Source organism: Cebus imitator, unplaced genomic scaffold, assembly GCF_001604975.1.
Source record: "Cebus imitator isolate Cc_AM_T3 unplaced genomic scaffold, Cebus_imitator-1.0 Scaffold229, whole genome shotgun sequence".
NCBI lineage: Eukaryota > Metazoa > Chordata > Mammalia > Primates > Cebidae > Cebus > Cebus imitator.
The window spans coordinates 3,205,806-3,223,893 of NW_016107544.1; the positions used below are offsets into that span (position 1 = coordinate 3,205,806).

An 18,088-nucleotide genomic window follows, 5' to 3' on the forward strand; every position below is an offset into this window, starting at 1 on the left:
CATAATCTATTTGCCATCAGTCGATAATGGGTTACAGACAGAATGAAGGGTCATGGCTAAAGAATTGCAGTCAACTGAGCCATTGGCAAGCTGAGTCAAAGTTGGGTTTCTGTGTTGCGTGGGACAAGCAGGTGGGCTACTGTGGCAGCTCCTAGACATCTCTTGGCCCTTCTTGTAGCTTCTTGGTTTCAGAGACTGCTTTGACATGCTAGAAAATCTTCTGGCCCAGAAATAAACCTTAGAACATTGAGAGAAACGAGATAGAGGACAATGAGCTCTCTGTTCTGTTTATTTTTCTCTTTCCCATTGCATTATTCCTTTCCTCTCTTGCAGAACTTTGAGGTGAAAGCAGATGACCTGGAGCCTATAATGGAACTGGGACGAGGTGCATACGGGGTGGTGGAGAAGATGCGGCACGTGCCCAGCGGGCAGATCATGGCAGTCAAGGTAGAGTTGACATTCTCCCAAGTGTTTTATATCTGCTGTGTATATTTTTGTCCATCTCAATTGTCATCCAGCCCTTTTAATAGAAGCAAAACCATCTTCAGTAGGGTAAAACAGAACAGATTATTTGCAGGGAAGAGTATTTTCCTCCAAAGGTATAGAAAAGGCTTTTTTTTTTGGTATGAGTTGTATCTATTTTTTTTTTAACCCTTAAGTCTCCCTCCACCCAGTCTTCCACAATTTTTAGTTTTTACAAAACTACCATGTCAACATCACACTTAAAATTAATTAATGATACTTCATCTACTCTGCAGTCCAAATGAAAATTTCCTTGATCATCTCAAAGTGTGTATGTATGTTTTATCTTGTTGGATTTTTCAATCAGCATCCCAATGAAAGTTTACATATTGCATTTGGCTGTTATGACTCATAAAACTCTTTTATTCTGTATTTTGTTGCTTTTAAAGAATTGTCCCTGAAAATCAAGAAATCAGAATTGAGAGAGAAAATTGTCTCCATTTGTGAAAAAAAGGAGGGTAAAATATATCTAGAGTAAATTTGCATAGTTTTTGAGCTGTGAAAGGAAGTTTAATCTTTTCATATTATTGTGTAGATGCTGGGAGGATTGTAAAGAATTAACAGCTCTAGTTGAATTAATAGATTTGGGCCATTGTTAGGAATGATCAGGTGACTTGGATCCCTTTGCTTTTGAAGAATGGAAATACTTCTATCTTTTAGATTTTCCAGTCTGTTCTTCTGCTGACTTGCTAAGTAGGCAAAAAGTTTGAAGGCCTAGTGATATTGTATATCTCCTATCCTTTAGTGACATAATCGTGTTTCTGTAAGGCTACATTTGCTAGTGTGACAGATTTCTCTCAGAAGCACTGGGATAGGAATGAATGGTTTCTTCATTTCTGTTGAATTCCTTCTATTTCCTATAGCTGCACCAATTCTCTTACAGTTGCTGTTCACTCCAAATACTCTTACATGTTCCCAAAGAAGAGCTTTTGGCTTTTTATTTTCTTAGGATCCCAGATGAGCAGCAAAGTAATTAATACTATGTCCTCTTTGCACTGAACAGACATAAGAGAGTAAACTAGGTTGTTTTTGTAACTTGGAAATACATTCCAAAACATTTTATCACCCTCCAAAACAGTATCAATTTGTTTCTTACCAGTGCTATTCAGGAAATCAAATGTGTAGCATTCTTCCTTATTTTCAATTGTTACAAATAGCTAATTGCTTAGGATGGATATTCACAATGTTGTTGCTAGAAGTTGTGTTATGAACTATACTATTTTGATGGGACTCCTTCGGGTCCCTGCCTGCCTCATCATCAGAGCAGTAACCATAAATTTTCCATGCATTTCCATTCAGCGGATCCGAGCCACAGTAAATAGCCAGGAACAAAAAAGGCTACTGATGGATTTGGATATTTCCATGAGGACGGTGGACTGTCCATTCACCGTCACCTTTTATGGCGCACTCTTTCGGGAGGTAGGTGACCCTTCAATTCGAAGTCCAAGAAGAGCAGTAAATGAAAAAAAGTTCCTTTGATCATGTAAATGCCATGCACAATCATGGAGCTCTTTCTTGTTTGACACATCTTGTTTAGGGGGGTTTACATGTGTGCAATGATGACATGCTCTGGGGCAAGGTTGGATTGAAATTATGGTATTTTCTTTTTTTTTTTTTGAGACAGAGTCTTGTTCTGTCACCCAGGCTGGAGTACAGTGGCGCAATCTCAGCTCACTACAGCCTCTGCCCCCCGGGTTCCAGTAATTCTCCTACCTCAGCCTCCTGGGTAGCTGGGATTATAGGCATATGCCACCACACCTGGCTAATTTTTGTATTTTTAGGAGAGACAGGGTTTTGCTATGTTGGCCAGGCTGGTCTCGAACTCATGACCTCAGGTGATCCGCCCTCCTCAACCTCCCAAAGTGCTAGGATTACAGGCATGAGCCACCACACCCAGCCTACATTATGGTATTTTCAAATGTGATTAGCCTTTTTAAGAAGCTGAGATTCTCTTTTCCTTTCTTTCTTGTTTTGTTTATCTTGGCAGAACTTTCTATATTGCCTATAGACTGATTTGCAAAGATCCCTTATAATTTGAAATATTCTGGTCTTTTGACTGCTTTATGAGCTTCACCTAACCTGCTTGTGTACTATATAGACATACTTTGATCTCTTTTCTCTACCTCTGTTTTTCACTTTACCATTATATGGATTATGAGGCTTCACCTCATTAAAACCAGCTTTTTGACTGACTATTGCTGGGGCTTAGTGTGGGAAATCCTACATGGAGTAGGCATTTAGAGGTAACTCCTAGAGAGTGGTATCAGTAAAGGCTTGGATTCCTGGGGTTGTATTGCTTATGTCTGTTAGTAATTAGGTTCAATTTTCCACTGAGGGGTAGGAGATTACATGCAGATTCTGCTTGGCTACATACTGGTTTTCTCTTTGGAGAAAACCTTGCTTATTTGTAAATTCCTTTATGATCTCGACAGAAAACAATCTATTTCCCTGCAAAATTCAAAAATGAAATAGTTAATTTTTCAGGACAGGTGTTTACTGTTGTTGTTGTTGTTTTTTTTTTCTCCTTTCTCCCTTTCTCATCTTTTTAAACAATTCCTGGACCAATTGGCCTCCAGGGTGATGTGTGGATCTGCATGGAGCTCATGGATACATCACTAGATAAATTCTACAAACAAGTTATTGATAAAGGCCAGACAATTCCAGAGGACATCTTAGGGAAAATAGCAGTTTCTGTGAGTACATTATGAGCCTTACTGCAAGGATAATGTGAGAAATAAAGTTCCTATGTGTCTTTGTACCTCAGCATAAAGAAATACTCCCTGGACCACAGCTACTATTTGTACATGTCTGTTGAAGTTCATTGGTGGATGGATAAATACACGCTTTCCTTTCTGAGCACTGTGTAGAAGATTCTAGCACTGCTTTGGTTTGGCAGACTCTTAAGTTAAATGACTCTAAGCAGTGCATTCATCAGCTAGGACCACATTCCTGGTGTCTATATTCTGACATTAGCTTATTTTGATTTTCATTTATGGATTTTTAAAGTGTTCTCTTAAGACTAGTAGGCATAGAAGGAAGCAGAGGAAAGTAAATAGAAAGAAGGTCTGCTACCTTCATGGCTCTTCAGGCTCAGGAGGGTGGAGAGAAAAAGAATGAGGGCAAGTGAACAAGACAGATGAGGGAGACATCCTCTCTGATATAAGATATAGTCCTCTCTGGTGAGTAGAGTCCAATTTATGTAACTTCCTGTGTATTTTCCTAGATAGGACCACCACTATTTAAGAAAATATCTCACCGGTAACCTAAAGCCAAGGAAAATAAACCTTGATATACTTAACTTTCAATTTCTTCCCAGGGATGTGATAAATAAATCTATCTTGTGTTTCTCTTGCAGATTGTAAAAGCATTAGAACATTTACACAGTAAGCTGTCTGTCATTCATAGAGGTAAGCATCCATGAGCTGCCTTGGCTGTTCCTTTGATAAAGTTCATTTCTTCCACCTGGAGTCCCTCTCTACCCCAATCCCCCGTGGATGGAAGTAGAATTGACTTCCATCTAAGGCAAGAGAACTATGGGGCTTTCCTTTATGATTGGACAGCAAACAATGTAAGTAGTATTCCTTACTGTGGCTGAGGACATAAGAAGAAGACATGATCTTTATATTATACCCAAATTGACTGCAAACCCTTGTTAGCAAGCAGAGCTGTGGGAGTACATCTTTGGAAACTTTAGAGAACACGATAAAAATTGATCTTGTATTGGCCATCGCATGAGAGCTCATTGGAAAAGAATCATGGGTCTCAAGACCAAATAAATTGGAATTTGCATTTTAACAAGATTTCCAGGTGATTCTTGTGCACATTAAAGTGTGAAAAACTCTGGTATAAAGCAGAGCCTTTTCAGACAACAGTAGGCAGGATAAAATGATTTATCTCTTCCTCCTTCCTTTTATTCCTTTTTATTGGCCTGTTATTTCTTCAGCCATCCATTCATCCATCCACATATTCATTCACTCATCTTTTATCCACCCATTCATCCATTTATTCATTTTTTTAAATCACTTTTAAAATGTAATAGATGTCCTGAGAAGTATCTGAGAAGAAAATATATTCTTATTAAATTATGCATCAGGATTTTTATAGGGAAGTAAGTTTAAAAAAAAACCCACCTTAGAAATATGAAAGTACCAAGCTAGGTGCCATGACTCATGCCTGTAATCCTGGGATTTTGGGAGACTGAGGTGGGTGGATCACCTGAGGTCAGGAGTTTGAGACCAGTTGGTCAACATGGCAAAACCCCATCTCTACCGAAAATACAAAAATTAGTTGGGTGTAGTGGCAGGTGCCTGTAATTCCAGCTACTTGGGAGGCTGAGGCATGACAATTGCTTGAACCTGAGGCACTCCAACCTGGGTGACAGAGTGAGACTCCATCTCAAAAAAAAAAAAAAAAAAAAAAAAAAAAATATCAAGTACCAAATATAGAAGTAGTATAGATAATATAAAATAAGTAAGTGCTATCACTTAGTGATTGTAGTCAGGGAAACTTCTAGGAAGAGATACTCTCAACCATGTCTTTGGGAAAAATAATGAAATGTATTGGTAAGTAATAGAGCATTGTGGTTTGGGTAATTCTTAAACTCTCTGAGCCTGGAAATAATGTAAAATGCCTTGCACAGTGTGTCTATTATTATTGGTTGTTATTAATAAAAATTGGAAAAATAGGATGAAGGAAGATGAGAAGAAAATGGGAAGGAATACAGAATACAGATAGGAAAACGATTGTTGATTATTCACAACTTTGAAATTAACATGAAGGGTTATTTCACAGTTATGAAATATGTAATTCATATTAGAGAATATATGTAAGGTATAAAAATAATAAAATGAAATTTGTGTATCTGCCAGCTTAAGGGGAAAATTATAAAGGACAATTTTAAAGCTTTTGTAATACCCTTTAACTTCTAATTTTATGGGCTTTGTGAAAAGTATTACAGAGGGAAAAATTTAACTGTAATTTCAAAATTTATTGTCCAGAGATAATCATAGTCTCATTTTTTGGACATATGGGCAGGTGGGTTAAACCTTTCTAGTCAAAAGAATTCATTTAAAATCTGGTTTGTAATGCTGCTTGTACAGTAACCTGCCCTTTGGTCTGGAATACCTGGATTTCTGTTGCTTTACATTTTGTGATCTTTGACACATTACTTACAGATGCTTTGGGCCAGGCTTGGTGGCTCACACCTGTAATCACAGCCCTTTGGGAGGTGGGGTGGGAGGATTACTTGAGGCCAGGAGTTTGACACCAGCCTGGTCAACACAGAGACCTCCTGTCTATCCAAAAAAAAAAAAAAAAAAAAAAAAAAATAGGTGGGAATGGTGGTGCACACCTGTAGTCCTAGCTACTCAGGAGACTGAGGCAGGTTAGGATGATTTGAGCCCAGGAGTTTGAGATTGCAGTGAGCTATGATCACACCACTGCATACCACTTGAGTGATAGAGCAAGACCTTATCTTGAAGAACAAAACCAAACCAACCAAAAACAAAAGCAAAAAAAGTTGCTTTGGTCATATTTGGTTTATCATTGTGTCACAGTCTGCCTTTTTGTTCTTTGGTTTATTACTCCTACATTAAATATCAATAGATCATTTTGAATTGAGTATTTGATTCAGTAATAATTTTTTAGGCTCTTACTACAAATATGAGGGCAATGAAGGTCATAAAATCAGTGGAGAAAATGTTCTTTGTATTGAGAAATTCATGGTTCTACAAGGAATGAACAAAACATGCAATAGAAAATCAGATTGAAAGCAATAAGCAGTTTATAACTACGAGTCAGAGATGGCAGTTACTTCTGTGTTGGACAACTTGCAAAGATGAAGGACAAATGGAGTTTTTAGGCCCTCTGGTGGTAGAGAAATGAATCTTGAAAGCAGGCTGGAATGATGGGATCCTGGTTGTTTTTGCTTTCAGACGTCAAGCCTTCTAACGTACTCATTAATGCTCTTGGTCAAGTGAAGATGTGTGATTTTGGAATCAGTGGCTACTTGGTGGACTCTGTAGCTAAAACAATTGATGCAGGTTGCAAGCCATACATGGCCGTAAGTACCTTAGCTAGGGTGACATCTGGTCATGTAACTGCTGACAAATCATGCTGGGAAATAAGAGATGGATGGCCACAGAGGGAAAATGGAAATGTGCCTAAGACTCCAGAAGTAGTCTGCTTCTTAGTTTTTCTTAAACATTTCCTGTCTGAAATCTTTAGTCACTTGCTTCATATATTGTCTTAGTTTGTTCAGGCTACTATAGCAAAATAATGTAAGCCAGGCAGCCTATAAACAACAGAAATTTATTTCTCACTGCTTTGGAAGCTCGGAAATCCAAGAGCAAGGCACCAGAAGATTTGGTGTCTGACGAGGGCTCACTTTTTTCAGGATCATACATAGCACCTTCCTGCTTAGTCCTCACATGGTGAAAGGGGTGAAGGATCTCTCTAGGGCTTCTTTTATAAGGACACCGATCCTGTTCATTAGTGTTCCACCTTCATGACTTAATCACCTCCCAAAGGCCCTGCCTTCTGATACCATCACATGTGTGATTGGGTTTTAGCATGTGGATTTTGGTGGGGCACAAACATTCAGACCATAGTTATTTATGTGTTACTTTGAAAAAATCAAGTGAAAGAGATATGTTATTTGAAAAAATATATACACAATACATATAGCCTGCACAGTTTTCCAGACTGTGTTGCAGGGGAGTATTACCTTGTTTGTTGAGGACAAAATAATAAGTAGAACTTAAACTACCCAAGCAAGGCAGTGAGGTTAGTCATGAGAGGACCTCATGGCTATGAAGATTCACTGCCATTAGCAGAGACCATGGAATCCCCTTTAACTGAAGGAACGGACACTATATTCTATCTGGAAATAGACTTATGCTTTTATTTGAAAAGCTTCCTGTCTGTGTTAGCTAAAAATTGCTCAGGTCTATTAGCATGGAACAGTAGCCCATTGACTCTTGTTTTACTTAGTTCTGGACTATTAATGTTTTTAACAAGGATAATTCTAGTTGGTCAAAGTAGCTTTATAACATATGCCCTATTTCTTCTTAAGGCGAATTTGTAATTTGTTATGAAGGGAACTTGATCCATTACTGTGTCCAAGAAAAGACAAACACAGAATAAGGGAAACCCCATGGAGACATTGATATTTATTGTAGTTAACTGGGTCTTTTTGGCCTGGGAGGCATGTTAACAGCTTATAACAACTTACTTGGCAGCTGATGCTACCCCCATCCCCAGAGACTATTGAACTAAGAATGTTATCTCAATTGTCTTCCTAGTTTCTCAGTTGTCTGTCTCCTTTCCAGCCTGAAAGAATAAACCCAGAGCTCAACCAGAAGGGATACAGTGTGAAGTCTGACATTTGGAGTCTGGGCATCACGATGGTAGTGTATGCCAATCATCATGAACTATGAGGCTATGGGCATGAAACTTGAATGAAGTAGACTTTGGGGCCAAGAAACAAATGCCCTAAATGCTGGTTTGGGGCACCCTCTCCTGCTGAGATGGCAGATTTTGAGTAATAATTGTTTGTAGTGTGGTATAGTAGAAATACTGATATGGGATTGGGGAAACCAGTTTTTCTTTTGATTCCACTTCTGACAAGCTATATGCCTTTTTGAGTAATTGTTACAGTCACATGGACTATCTTCCTATCCTTGTCTGTAAAATAAGAGGGTCTGACTAGATTCCTTGTAGTTTAAAATTAAATTATTCAAGCCAAGGCAAGAAGTTTAAGCTATGCAAAGAATGCTAATCTGCATGAACCCTGATAGGGCTGTGATATCCAGGACATAGGGTATGCTTCCCAGGATATTTTTATTGGAGAAGTAGAAGTAAAAGTCTGATGAGGTCAGTGTATTGGTTCATTTTCACACTGCTGATAAGTGCATACCCAAGACTGGGTAATTTAAAAGAAAAAGAGGTTTAATGGACTTACAGTACCATGAGGCTGTGGAGGTCTCATAATCATGGCGGAAGGTGAAAGGTATATCTTACATAGCGACAGATAAGAGAGAATGAGAGAGCCAAGCGAAAAGGGAAACACCTCATAAAACCATCAGATCTTGTGAGACTTTTTCACTACCATGAGAACCACAGAACAGTAAGGGGGAAACTGTCCCTCATGATTCAATTGTCTCCTACTGGGTCCCTCCCACAACATGTAGGGATTATGGGAGGTACAATTTAAGATGAGATTTGGGTGGGGACACAGCCAAACCATATCAGTCAGGTATATCCTCAATATATGACAACCAATAGGATTATTTCCTTAGACACAGCCCTAAAGTTATTGACTTATTCAGATCTTATTCATAACTTTGGTGATCATAAATTTTATAACTTTGGTGGTCATACATTTTCAGTGTATCACCAAGGTCTGGAATTATCCACTGTGGTGCTGGTTCCTCCCCAGGCACAGCAGCTGAATAAATCCCGTGAGTTATTTCTCCTGCCTGCCCAGAAAACACATGATCCTGTAATGCAAAGTGGCCTTTTCTAAAGTCCAAAAAAAGATCAGTCATTTGGTCCTAGGTTGCTTTCTTTCCCTTGTCATTTCACCAAGGCTCCTGCAGGTGGCAGTAGATACTCACCTCTGGAAAGGTCTTAGGCTGGGAATTACTTTTCAGACCAAACATTTGAAGTCCTGGTAGCTTTACATCCTGAAGTTTAATGCTGTTGGCTTGCAATTTTTATGAAGTACCACAGTGAGTTTTAGTGAGGGCCCTGGTTTTAGATAGGCTTAAGTGGCTGTGCCTAGTAAGTAATATTAAAAAATCCCTAGGACTGGGAATTTGGGGAAAGTTGCTAAAGAATAGATTATTAGTTTATTCTCTGCCCTCCCTTCCTGACTTATACTTAAATTTTGCTTTGTGTTTCCCTCTGACTATCCACAAATGAAACACGGGTGATTCCCTAAAGCAGCCCTGTTGAAACTGGTGTCTCCTTGTTTCCTCTCTCCTCCAGATTGAGTTGGCCATCCTTCGATTTCCCTATGATTCATGGGGAACTCCATTTCAGCAGCTCAAACAGGTGGTAGAGGAGCCATCGCCACAACTCCCAGCAGACAAGTTCTCTGCAGAGTTTGTTGACTTTACCTCACAGTGGTAAGAGAGCCTCACCTCCCAAGTGTCAGTGCAAAAGAAGAAGAGTTTTCATGAGTTTCTTCCATCGGGGTTGAATCATCCTGCATACATTCATTCTGAAAGCATTTGTGGATTATGCCCTCTCTGCTGGAGAAGGAAAGATGACCATATCACGCTTGCTGCCCTCACTGAGCCCAAAGTCAAGTAGGGAAGTCTCATAAATGAATAATTACAGCATAATATGGCAAGTCCAGTGATGGAGATAGGGGCATAGACAACTTAAGGAACTCAGAGGGAAGACCTCAGGATAGGCTTTTCTGGAGGAGGTAAATCTGGAGCTGAGTCCATGAGAGGTATTTTCCAAGCAAAAGGGAAATAGGGAAGGAAGGATATTCCAAACAGAAGGAACATCATTCACAATGTCACAAAAGCAAGAAACTCCTTCATATGAGCTTTAAGTAATTTGATGTTGATGAGAGCACAAAGAGAAAGCTGGAAGGGACCCACTACAGGTCTGGGGGTAGAGAGTAGAGGCAAATAATTACTTTAGGTGAGAAAATAGAGGGTAGTTTGAGAGTGTTTCTTAGGTCCGCAGAAGTCTTGTAGAACCTTGGCTGCTACTGAATACTTGCTAACTATGGAGAAACTTGTTTACAAGGGCATAAAGGACAATGCTGGAGTTCTGGGAAGGGAATTCAAAGAAAGTTGGAATGGAAAGAGGGAGGGAGCCATACTCATGTGGTAAACTATATTTCCATGAGAACTGCCAGGGCAGTCAAGAAAAGTAACAGAGGGGAAAGTAAACTCTAGGCAAGTCATTTCTGTCTGCATAGAGGTCATGATGCCTAGCATGACTTGATAGTAATGATCATTGCAAGTGATGCTGGAAGCAGAATGCTGGAAGTGAAGCACACCACTAAGCCAGGTTAGTGTATGTGGCCATCTGGCAGAAGTAGAGGAGAACTGGGAGGAAGGGAGCTTGGAGATGGTGGCAAGCCCCACTGTGATCTTGGAGGGGAGCAGTTCTGAGCACTTGCTGCTGGGGAAGGGCCTGGAGCTCTGAAGGCTGTTTGAGGTACTGAGGAAGGGGAAAGAACACCTTCCTCATGGTTTCCTTCCTTGGCCTCCATGCTTTTTAGAAGTGCTGTGAGGCAGAGTACAGTGGCTCACGCCTGTAATCCCAGTACTTGGGGAGGCCAAGGTGGGTGGGTCACCTGAGGTGGCCAACGTGGTGAAAACCTGCCTCTATTAAAAACACAAAAAATTAGCTGGGCATGGTGGTAGATGCCTGTAATCCCAGCTACTCAGGAGGCTGAGACAGGAGAATTGCTTGAACCCAGGAGGTGGAGGTTGCAGTGAGCTGAGATCATGCTACTGCACTCTAGCCTGGGCAACAAGAACAAAACTTTGTCTCAAAAAAAAAAAAAAATTGTTGTGAATACAGCATTCATCAGGAAACATAATGAAACAAAGCAATTGTCTGTTGCTTGTGAACCTAAGAACTCTTGGAATCTTTGTTAGCTCAAGGCCCCTTCTCTTGCCTAGTATTTTTCCCTAATGATATATGAGGCTGGCCTGCAGTTGTTTTTGTTTTTGGCTGGTTGAGTAGAGAGGGGCTGGACCCTCAAGTGGTAGTACAATATGTTGTTGGATGCCTCTTAAAATATGTATTCTCTAGGCCTCTTCTTATCTGTTGTCTTGAGGGAGTGTGCTGGATGTGTTTGTACCTCTGCCAAGTTGAAATGGGTTCATGACTTTTGCCTTCTGGATTCAAATACTTGGTTTTGTTGTTGTTTATTTATTTATTGCCTTATCCTCAAATGTTTAAAGGTCACATCAAAAAAGCGATGAGAGGTTGGGTGTGGTGGCTTATGCCTGTAGTTATAGCACTTTGGGAGGCCAAAGCAGTTTGATCACTTGAGGTCAGGCGTTTGAGACCAGCCTGACCAACATAGTGAAAAGCCGTCTCTACTGAAAATACAAAAATTAGCCAGGTGTGGTGGCACACACCTTAGTCCCAGCTACTCTAGATGCTGATGCAGGAGAATTGCTTGAACTCAGGAGGTAGAGGTTGCAGTGAGCTGAGATCACACCACTGCACTCCAGCCTGGGTGTTAAGAGAGAGACACCATCTCAGAAAAAAAATGAGATGAGGCATCTTTGGTAGTACAGAGCAAGTAGTTCTTAAGAGAGGTGGTAATGAGGAATGATCTTATCTAGCTAAGTCTCTTCAAATTATTCTCCCTATTACCTTTCTTCCACCTGTCCTCTTTTCCCAAGATTCTGAGTACTTTAGGAAATTTTGGTAAGAATAAGGCTGCTATGAAAAGTTTGAGAAGGCTGAGTCTCCCATTGTGAATCACCAGTTTAATCCAATGGTTCTCAACTGTGGCTGCTCTTTTATAAAACTCTAGTGAGCTTTCAAAATCACTGTCCCCTAGGCCTCATCCTCATATACTCTGATTTAATTGGTATGGGGAGGGGCCCGGATACTAATTTTTTAAAAATGTTCTCAAGTGGTTTTTATGTACAACTGTGGTGATAACTCCATGTTTAGTCATATGATCTATGGACCTCCTATCAACTACTTTCTGTTCAGAAGGCTTATTTTCTTCAATTTATTTTTTAAAATTATCCAATTGCTTTATTTTTCTTTTACCGGTGTATTTTTTCCCTTACTTAGAATTTTCCCCAGAGAATCAGAACATTGAAACTTTTTATAGATATTTTAAAAGTGAACACCTTGAGAAATTAATGTTTTCTAATTTTAATGCATGCACACATATGTGGAAGTTCCAGATACCTGCATCATTGCTCTTCATATAATGACTGCCCTGTGCCTATTCTCTCCTTATAATACCCATAGTGCCTTCATGGCCACCTGCTAAGGTATCCCCTTCTCTTTGGTTTTCTCTTAATTTTAGTCCCAGCTACCACAGTTCATTAATTAAAAAATTTTAGGCCGGGGTTGGTGGCTCATGCCTGTAATCCCAGCACTTTGGGAAGCTGAGGCGGGTGAATCATGAGGTCAGTAGTTCAAGACCGGCCTGGCCAACATAGTGAAACTCCATCTTACTAAAAATATAAAAAATGAGCTGGGCATGGTGGTGGGCACCTGTAATCCCAGCTAATTCGGAGGCCGACGCAGGAGAATCGCTTGAACCCAGGAGGCGGAGGTTGCAGTGAGCTGAGATCACACCATTGCACTCTAGCCTGGGAGACAAAGTGAGACTCTGTCTCAAAAAAAAAAAAAAAAGTTTGAGCCATAGACATGTCCTAGCTTTCCTGAAACTGCTAATTCTATTAATACTGTTTACTCAGTGTCATTTCATTTCTACTCGAGTAAGTCAGTTTATATTATATCTCAGTTTATTAAAAATAATACCGTTTCTACAAAAAATACACAAATTAGCTGGGTGTCGTGGTGCATACCTGGGGTCCCAGCTACTTGGGAGGCCAAGGTGGGAGAATTGCTTGAGCTTGGAAGGTTGAGGCTTCAGTGAGCCATGATTGTGTCACTGAACTCCAGCCTAGGTGACAGAGCAAGACCCTGCCAAAATAAGGTAAAATTAAAATTAAATAAATAACATAATAAAATATAATATAAAAATAAAATATGAAAATACCTAGAAACAAAATCCAAGTCACTTTACCCTAGAAATCATTAAAAGATAAGTTTTCCTTCCTCAAAGTTTAAGTATTATAATTCTGGTAGAATGCCATACTTAAGAATATCAATTGTCTAAAATAGTGAGTCATTTTGTTGGTACGGGAACTAAGAAATAGAAGGGAATCATTAATTCTGAATTTTATAAGCATTCTTATCCTCAGTTTGACTTTTTCAGCATGCAACCTCTTCCATTTCAGATCTCAGGTCGATAATTTTTTGCCTGCCACAAACCACCAATATATTTTCTTTGATGTCCCTTAAGGACAAACATTATTTTTCAACTGGGCTGAAAAAGTCATCTCATACTCAGAAAGTAGCACTGATTTGCTTTTAGAGTTTATGACTGGCCTAGAACTTTATGAAGGCAGTTTTATTTTTTACACATATATTAACATATGAGTACATACCTCTGCTCATTAGCAATCTAGTGATTTTATTTGTTTGATTACTGAAAGCTTTAGGTTTGATCTGGAGCATGGCGGAAAGAATGGAAAAGTGATTGTTAACAAAAGAGTTAAACTCTTCTACCTCTTGATGAATAGAGAGATTTTGTCTGTGCGTGTAACTCCCCATTATCAGCTATGCTTTTATTTTTCCGAGGAATAAAGCTGTATTATTGAGACATATCTTCATTAAAGGACCTTTTTGTGATCTTCATGTTTTTTATATTTTTATTACATAGACTGTGGTCCTCCCAAACTTTTTAGAAAGCCCCAACTCTATGTTCTAAGCAAGGAAAGGGGACTACAGATTTGGAAAGTGAAATATTTAACCTCAAATTTCAAGATAGATATATTTATGTTTTTATCTCCTACACCTGTCTTTGGGTAAAAGTAGAAAAACAGCACATTACTCACAGCCTACATAACTGTCAGAGTATTTGTGAACTTGTGTATCCTGCCTAAGCATTCAATGTCATAATGCTGCTAGGTATCATGCACTTGCACCCAGGGAATCAACTTGGCTCGATGCCATCACCATGCTGCTAGGTACCATAATTCTGCATCCAAGGAATGAGCTTGGTAGCCACTCTTTTCTGGCCCATCAGTACTGATCACTGCTTGTTAGTTGACAGTAAATCACATAGTTTGTGGGGTGAAGTAGAAAAGCTCTTTTTTTTTTTTTTTTGAGATAGAGTTTCACTCTTGTTGCCCAGGTTAGGGTGCAATGGCACAATCTCAGCTCACTGCAACCTCCGCCTCCTGGATTCTTCTGCCTCAGCCTCCTGAGTAGCAGGGATTACAGGCGTGTGCTACCACACTCGGCTAATTTTGTATTTTTAGCAGAGATGGAGTTTATCCAAGTTGGTCAAGCTGGTCTCGAACTCCTAACCTCAGGTGGTCTGCCTGCCTTGGCCTCCCAAAGTGCTGGGATTACAAGCATGAGCCACCACGCCTGGCTGGCCTATCATCCCCACATGCAAACTTAGACCTAGAGTCTAGAGTTCCAGTTTTTGCATTTCTTTTGCAGTAATATCTGACAAATGCTATCTTGAAGGAGAAAGAAGAATTAACCATATAAATGTAAAGGAAAAAAAGCAAACCCACAATGGTTTCTTACAAACACTCTTCGGTATTTATTTTGAGATAGGACTACAGAATGGGTTTTTCTTCCTCTTTTTCCTATATATCTCTTTGTTATCATAGGAGTTTTAAGGAGTTCTTGGGTTGTGTTGTGTTGACCATGTCAGCCTTGTTTTGGAATTTATAATAGAGAAGTCTAATAGAGAAGTCTTATATTCTAGTCCTCCAGAAGGGTTAACAAATGAGCTCTGAAAAGATTGGAATCTCAGCCGGTTTACACTTTTCGTCATAAACTCTTCCTATAGGTTCACAGAAGGGAGTCACTGGACATCAATTGCCAAGTGCCCAAACAGCTGGACTTCCTTTTTGCTTTTTTTCTAGGCCCATTTAAGAAGCTGTGGGGCCAACTGACGAGTCTGATGGCATATTGAAGGGTAGCGAGGCCCATTCAAGCATCAGTATTGTCTGACTCAGAGAAACTAGTATAAAACACAGACAGTCAAATACAGTCTTTTACTTGTGTAGAAAGGACAGTAAAAAGAGGCACTAGATGTTTATTTAGCTTTTGACAAATGTATGCCTTGAAAGGAGCAATGTGTTTTTATTCTGTGGATGCACCAAATAGCCCTTCTTGGAAATGATTGGGGGCATTCAAATAGGCAGAAATCCTCTGGTCAGCACAAACTTCAAGCTAGCAATTCTCAAGACAGCATGAAGCTGTTTTTTAGTGTCAGCTATGGTCAGAAGTGTGTGTTGTGGCATTTGGAAAAGGAATTAGGGCAGTTAGCTAATTGCACGCTTGAAAATGACAAGCCCCTTGAAAATTCAAAAGTCTGACTCCAATTCAAAAAGAAATTGGTGTAGCTTTGAACTCCAAAGTTGTTATTGTATACTGAATTTCAAGTACTTCCTATTAAACATGGAAAATTTGCTCTCCCGCCTAACCTTATCCTGAGTGTTTTGCTATTCTTAGCCCATGTTTTGAAGTGTTCTTGATTTAAAAGATGGAGAGAATGGGTTATATCAGTTATATTAATTTAATAAACAGCCGTGCTTTGCTGTGTAAGTATTTTCCATTTATATTCTGCAGTAGCGTTTGGGGTAAATTGTGAGCTTTCTAATCAGGGGCTATGAGTCAAGGAACAGCCTATTGGTTTCAGGAATCCTTAACACTTTATAATGGATCAACTAGGGTACTTTCAGCACATTTTCTTTATACACAGTTTAAAAAAATATGGGGCATTTTTTTTTTTCTTTTTTGAGACAGAGTCTCACTCTGTTACCGAGGCTGGAGTGCAGTGGTGCAATCTCAGCCCACTGCAACCTCCACCTCCCGGGTTCAAGTGATTCTTGTGCCTCAGCCTTCCTAGTAGCTGGGATTACAGGCATGTGCCACCATGCTTGGCTGATTTTTGTATTTTTAGTAGAGTTGGGGTTTCACCATGTTGGTCAGGCTGGTCTCAAACTCCTGATCTCAAGTGAGCTTAAGTGAGCCACCTGCCTTGGCCTCCCAAAGTGCTGAGATTACAGTCGTAAGCCACCACTCCTGGCTGAGAAATTTTTATAAACTGTTCCAGAAGTGAAAAGATAAGATATCCTGACTCGAAATCAGTATTTTAAAAAACACAGTATTTAAAAAAATATAGCATTAAAAAATACAGTATTTAAAAAAATACAGCATTAAAAAATACAGTATTTTAGAAAATGGAAGTGTTTAAGGTATTCTCTCTGTTGGAAAGAGATAGACATTTTATCTTTTCTGCTAAATATAAAGTAAAAAATCAGCAAATTTTTATATTTGAGAAACAAGCTTTTCTTCCTGACATTACCTTGGTTCTGTTGTTGACCCATGAAAGCTAGTAATGGAGTAGGCCTGGGTCCTCAATGAGAATGTTCCAGATGCAATGCAGAGTTTAAGGTCTAAATAGAGACACCCCAAATCAACCATTTGACTATTAAGTGTGGATTCAATGTTGTGCTTGTGCTTTTTGTTATTTACTTAGCATGTTACATTGTTCCAACGATAGAGGAGAATTTCTGGTTTTTGATATGCTTTGAACAATAGTGGGAAATTCATGGCTTTTAGCCTGTTTGTTTTTTTTACTAGGGTCTGTGTGCAAGTCAGCAATGCTCCTGGGATCACAGTACTTCTTCCGTGTTTCTTTCTAGGTAAACTAGCTATTGAACTTAGAAAGAAACACTTTTGCTTCCTGGAGCTGAGGGTGGGAGACGGTTGTGGTGAGAATGTGCTTAAAAACAGACAAACCAGCTGGAGATGCTTGTTTTAAGCGAAGGGAACAAGAGGAGCAACAAGGAGGGAGTCCGCCTATTGCACATAGCGCAGCGTTTCTTAATCTCTGCACTAATGACATTTTGGGCAAGTTAGTTTGTTCTTTTTTGTGGGGGATTGTCCAGTGCATTATAGAATGTTTAGCAACATCCCTGGCCTCTACCTACTAGGTGCCAGTAACACCCTGCCACCAGATATAACAACCTGCAGTTGAGAACCACCCATGTAGACTCTCAGTATCTAGGTACATACAAAGCCATCAGTGGGAGTTCCAAGGACTCATTCATTTCACCCAGCACACATTCCCATATCAATCTGACTTTGCCAGCTGTTAATTCCTCTTTCTAATGCGCTCTTATTTTTATCTTCAGTTGAGATGAAACTTTCTCTCATAGGTTGTCTGGTCACTGAGGTCACTAGGTCCTAGGTCTGCCCTCAGTTCCAGGTTGAAACATCTGTCCTCACCTCTACCTGTACCCTGTCTCAGGTTCCCTGGCTTCCACCCACAGCATTGCCTGGAATAAACTGGTAGGCTGCTTTCAAATTGTTTTGGTTCAAAAACTTTTTAAAAAAAAAATTTTATTTCGTTTTAAACCACAGTTTCTTGAAGGGCCTGAACGACTTCACTCTCTCATGGTTCTGTACCTTATCCGTGTCATGCTTAGATTCTGAAGGTGAGGCAGAGCTCACTTCACACATACTAGGTCTCATTTGCTCAAAATGATCCATTAGCTCAAATCCCAGAACCTAATAATCAGTTACATTTTGATTCCTCCAACTCTAGGCAAAATTCCTTTCCATTCCGATGCCAGGCAAAGTTCCTTTCCATTCATGTATGATTTTGTGGTCCACAGGGCATGGGAGTCTGTAGGTTGTGTTGCAAATCATAGTTTTCAAAATCATCTTTTTCTCCATTCTGTAACCTGGGATTCTACCTCCAAGTAAATTGTTTTATTTTCTTTCTTTTTTTTTGTTT

At 39.6% G+C, this 18,088-nt stretch overlaps 1 protein-coding gene across 2 annotated transcripts in view; it reads left to right on the forward strand.

The window, feature by feature from the left end:
• Positions 1-18,088, forward strand: part of MAP2K6 (mitogen-activated protein kinase kinase 6) — a 135,402-nt gene that overhangs the window by 107,528 nt on the left and 9,786 nt on the right. For both annotated transcript variants that reach the window (XM_017497363.2, XM_017497365.2), the window contains exons 4-10: positions 334-447; positions 1,822-1,941; positions 3,099-3,215; positions 3,878-3,929; positions 6,456-6,583; positions 7,851-7,928; positions 9,511-9,650. In XM_017497363.2, coding sequence (XP_017352852.1) covers positions 334-447; positions 1,822-1,941; positions 3,099-3,215; positions 3,878-3,929; positions 6,456-6,583; positions 7,851-7,928; positions 9,511-9,650 — 749 coding nt within the window. The remainder of the gene's footprint in view (positions 1-333; positions 448-1,821; positions 1,942-3,098; positions 3,216-3,877; positions 3,930-6,455; positions 6,584-7,850; positions 7,929-9,510; positions 9,651-18,088) is intronic.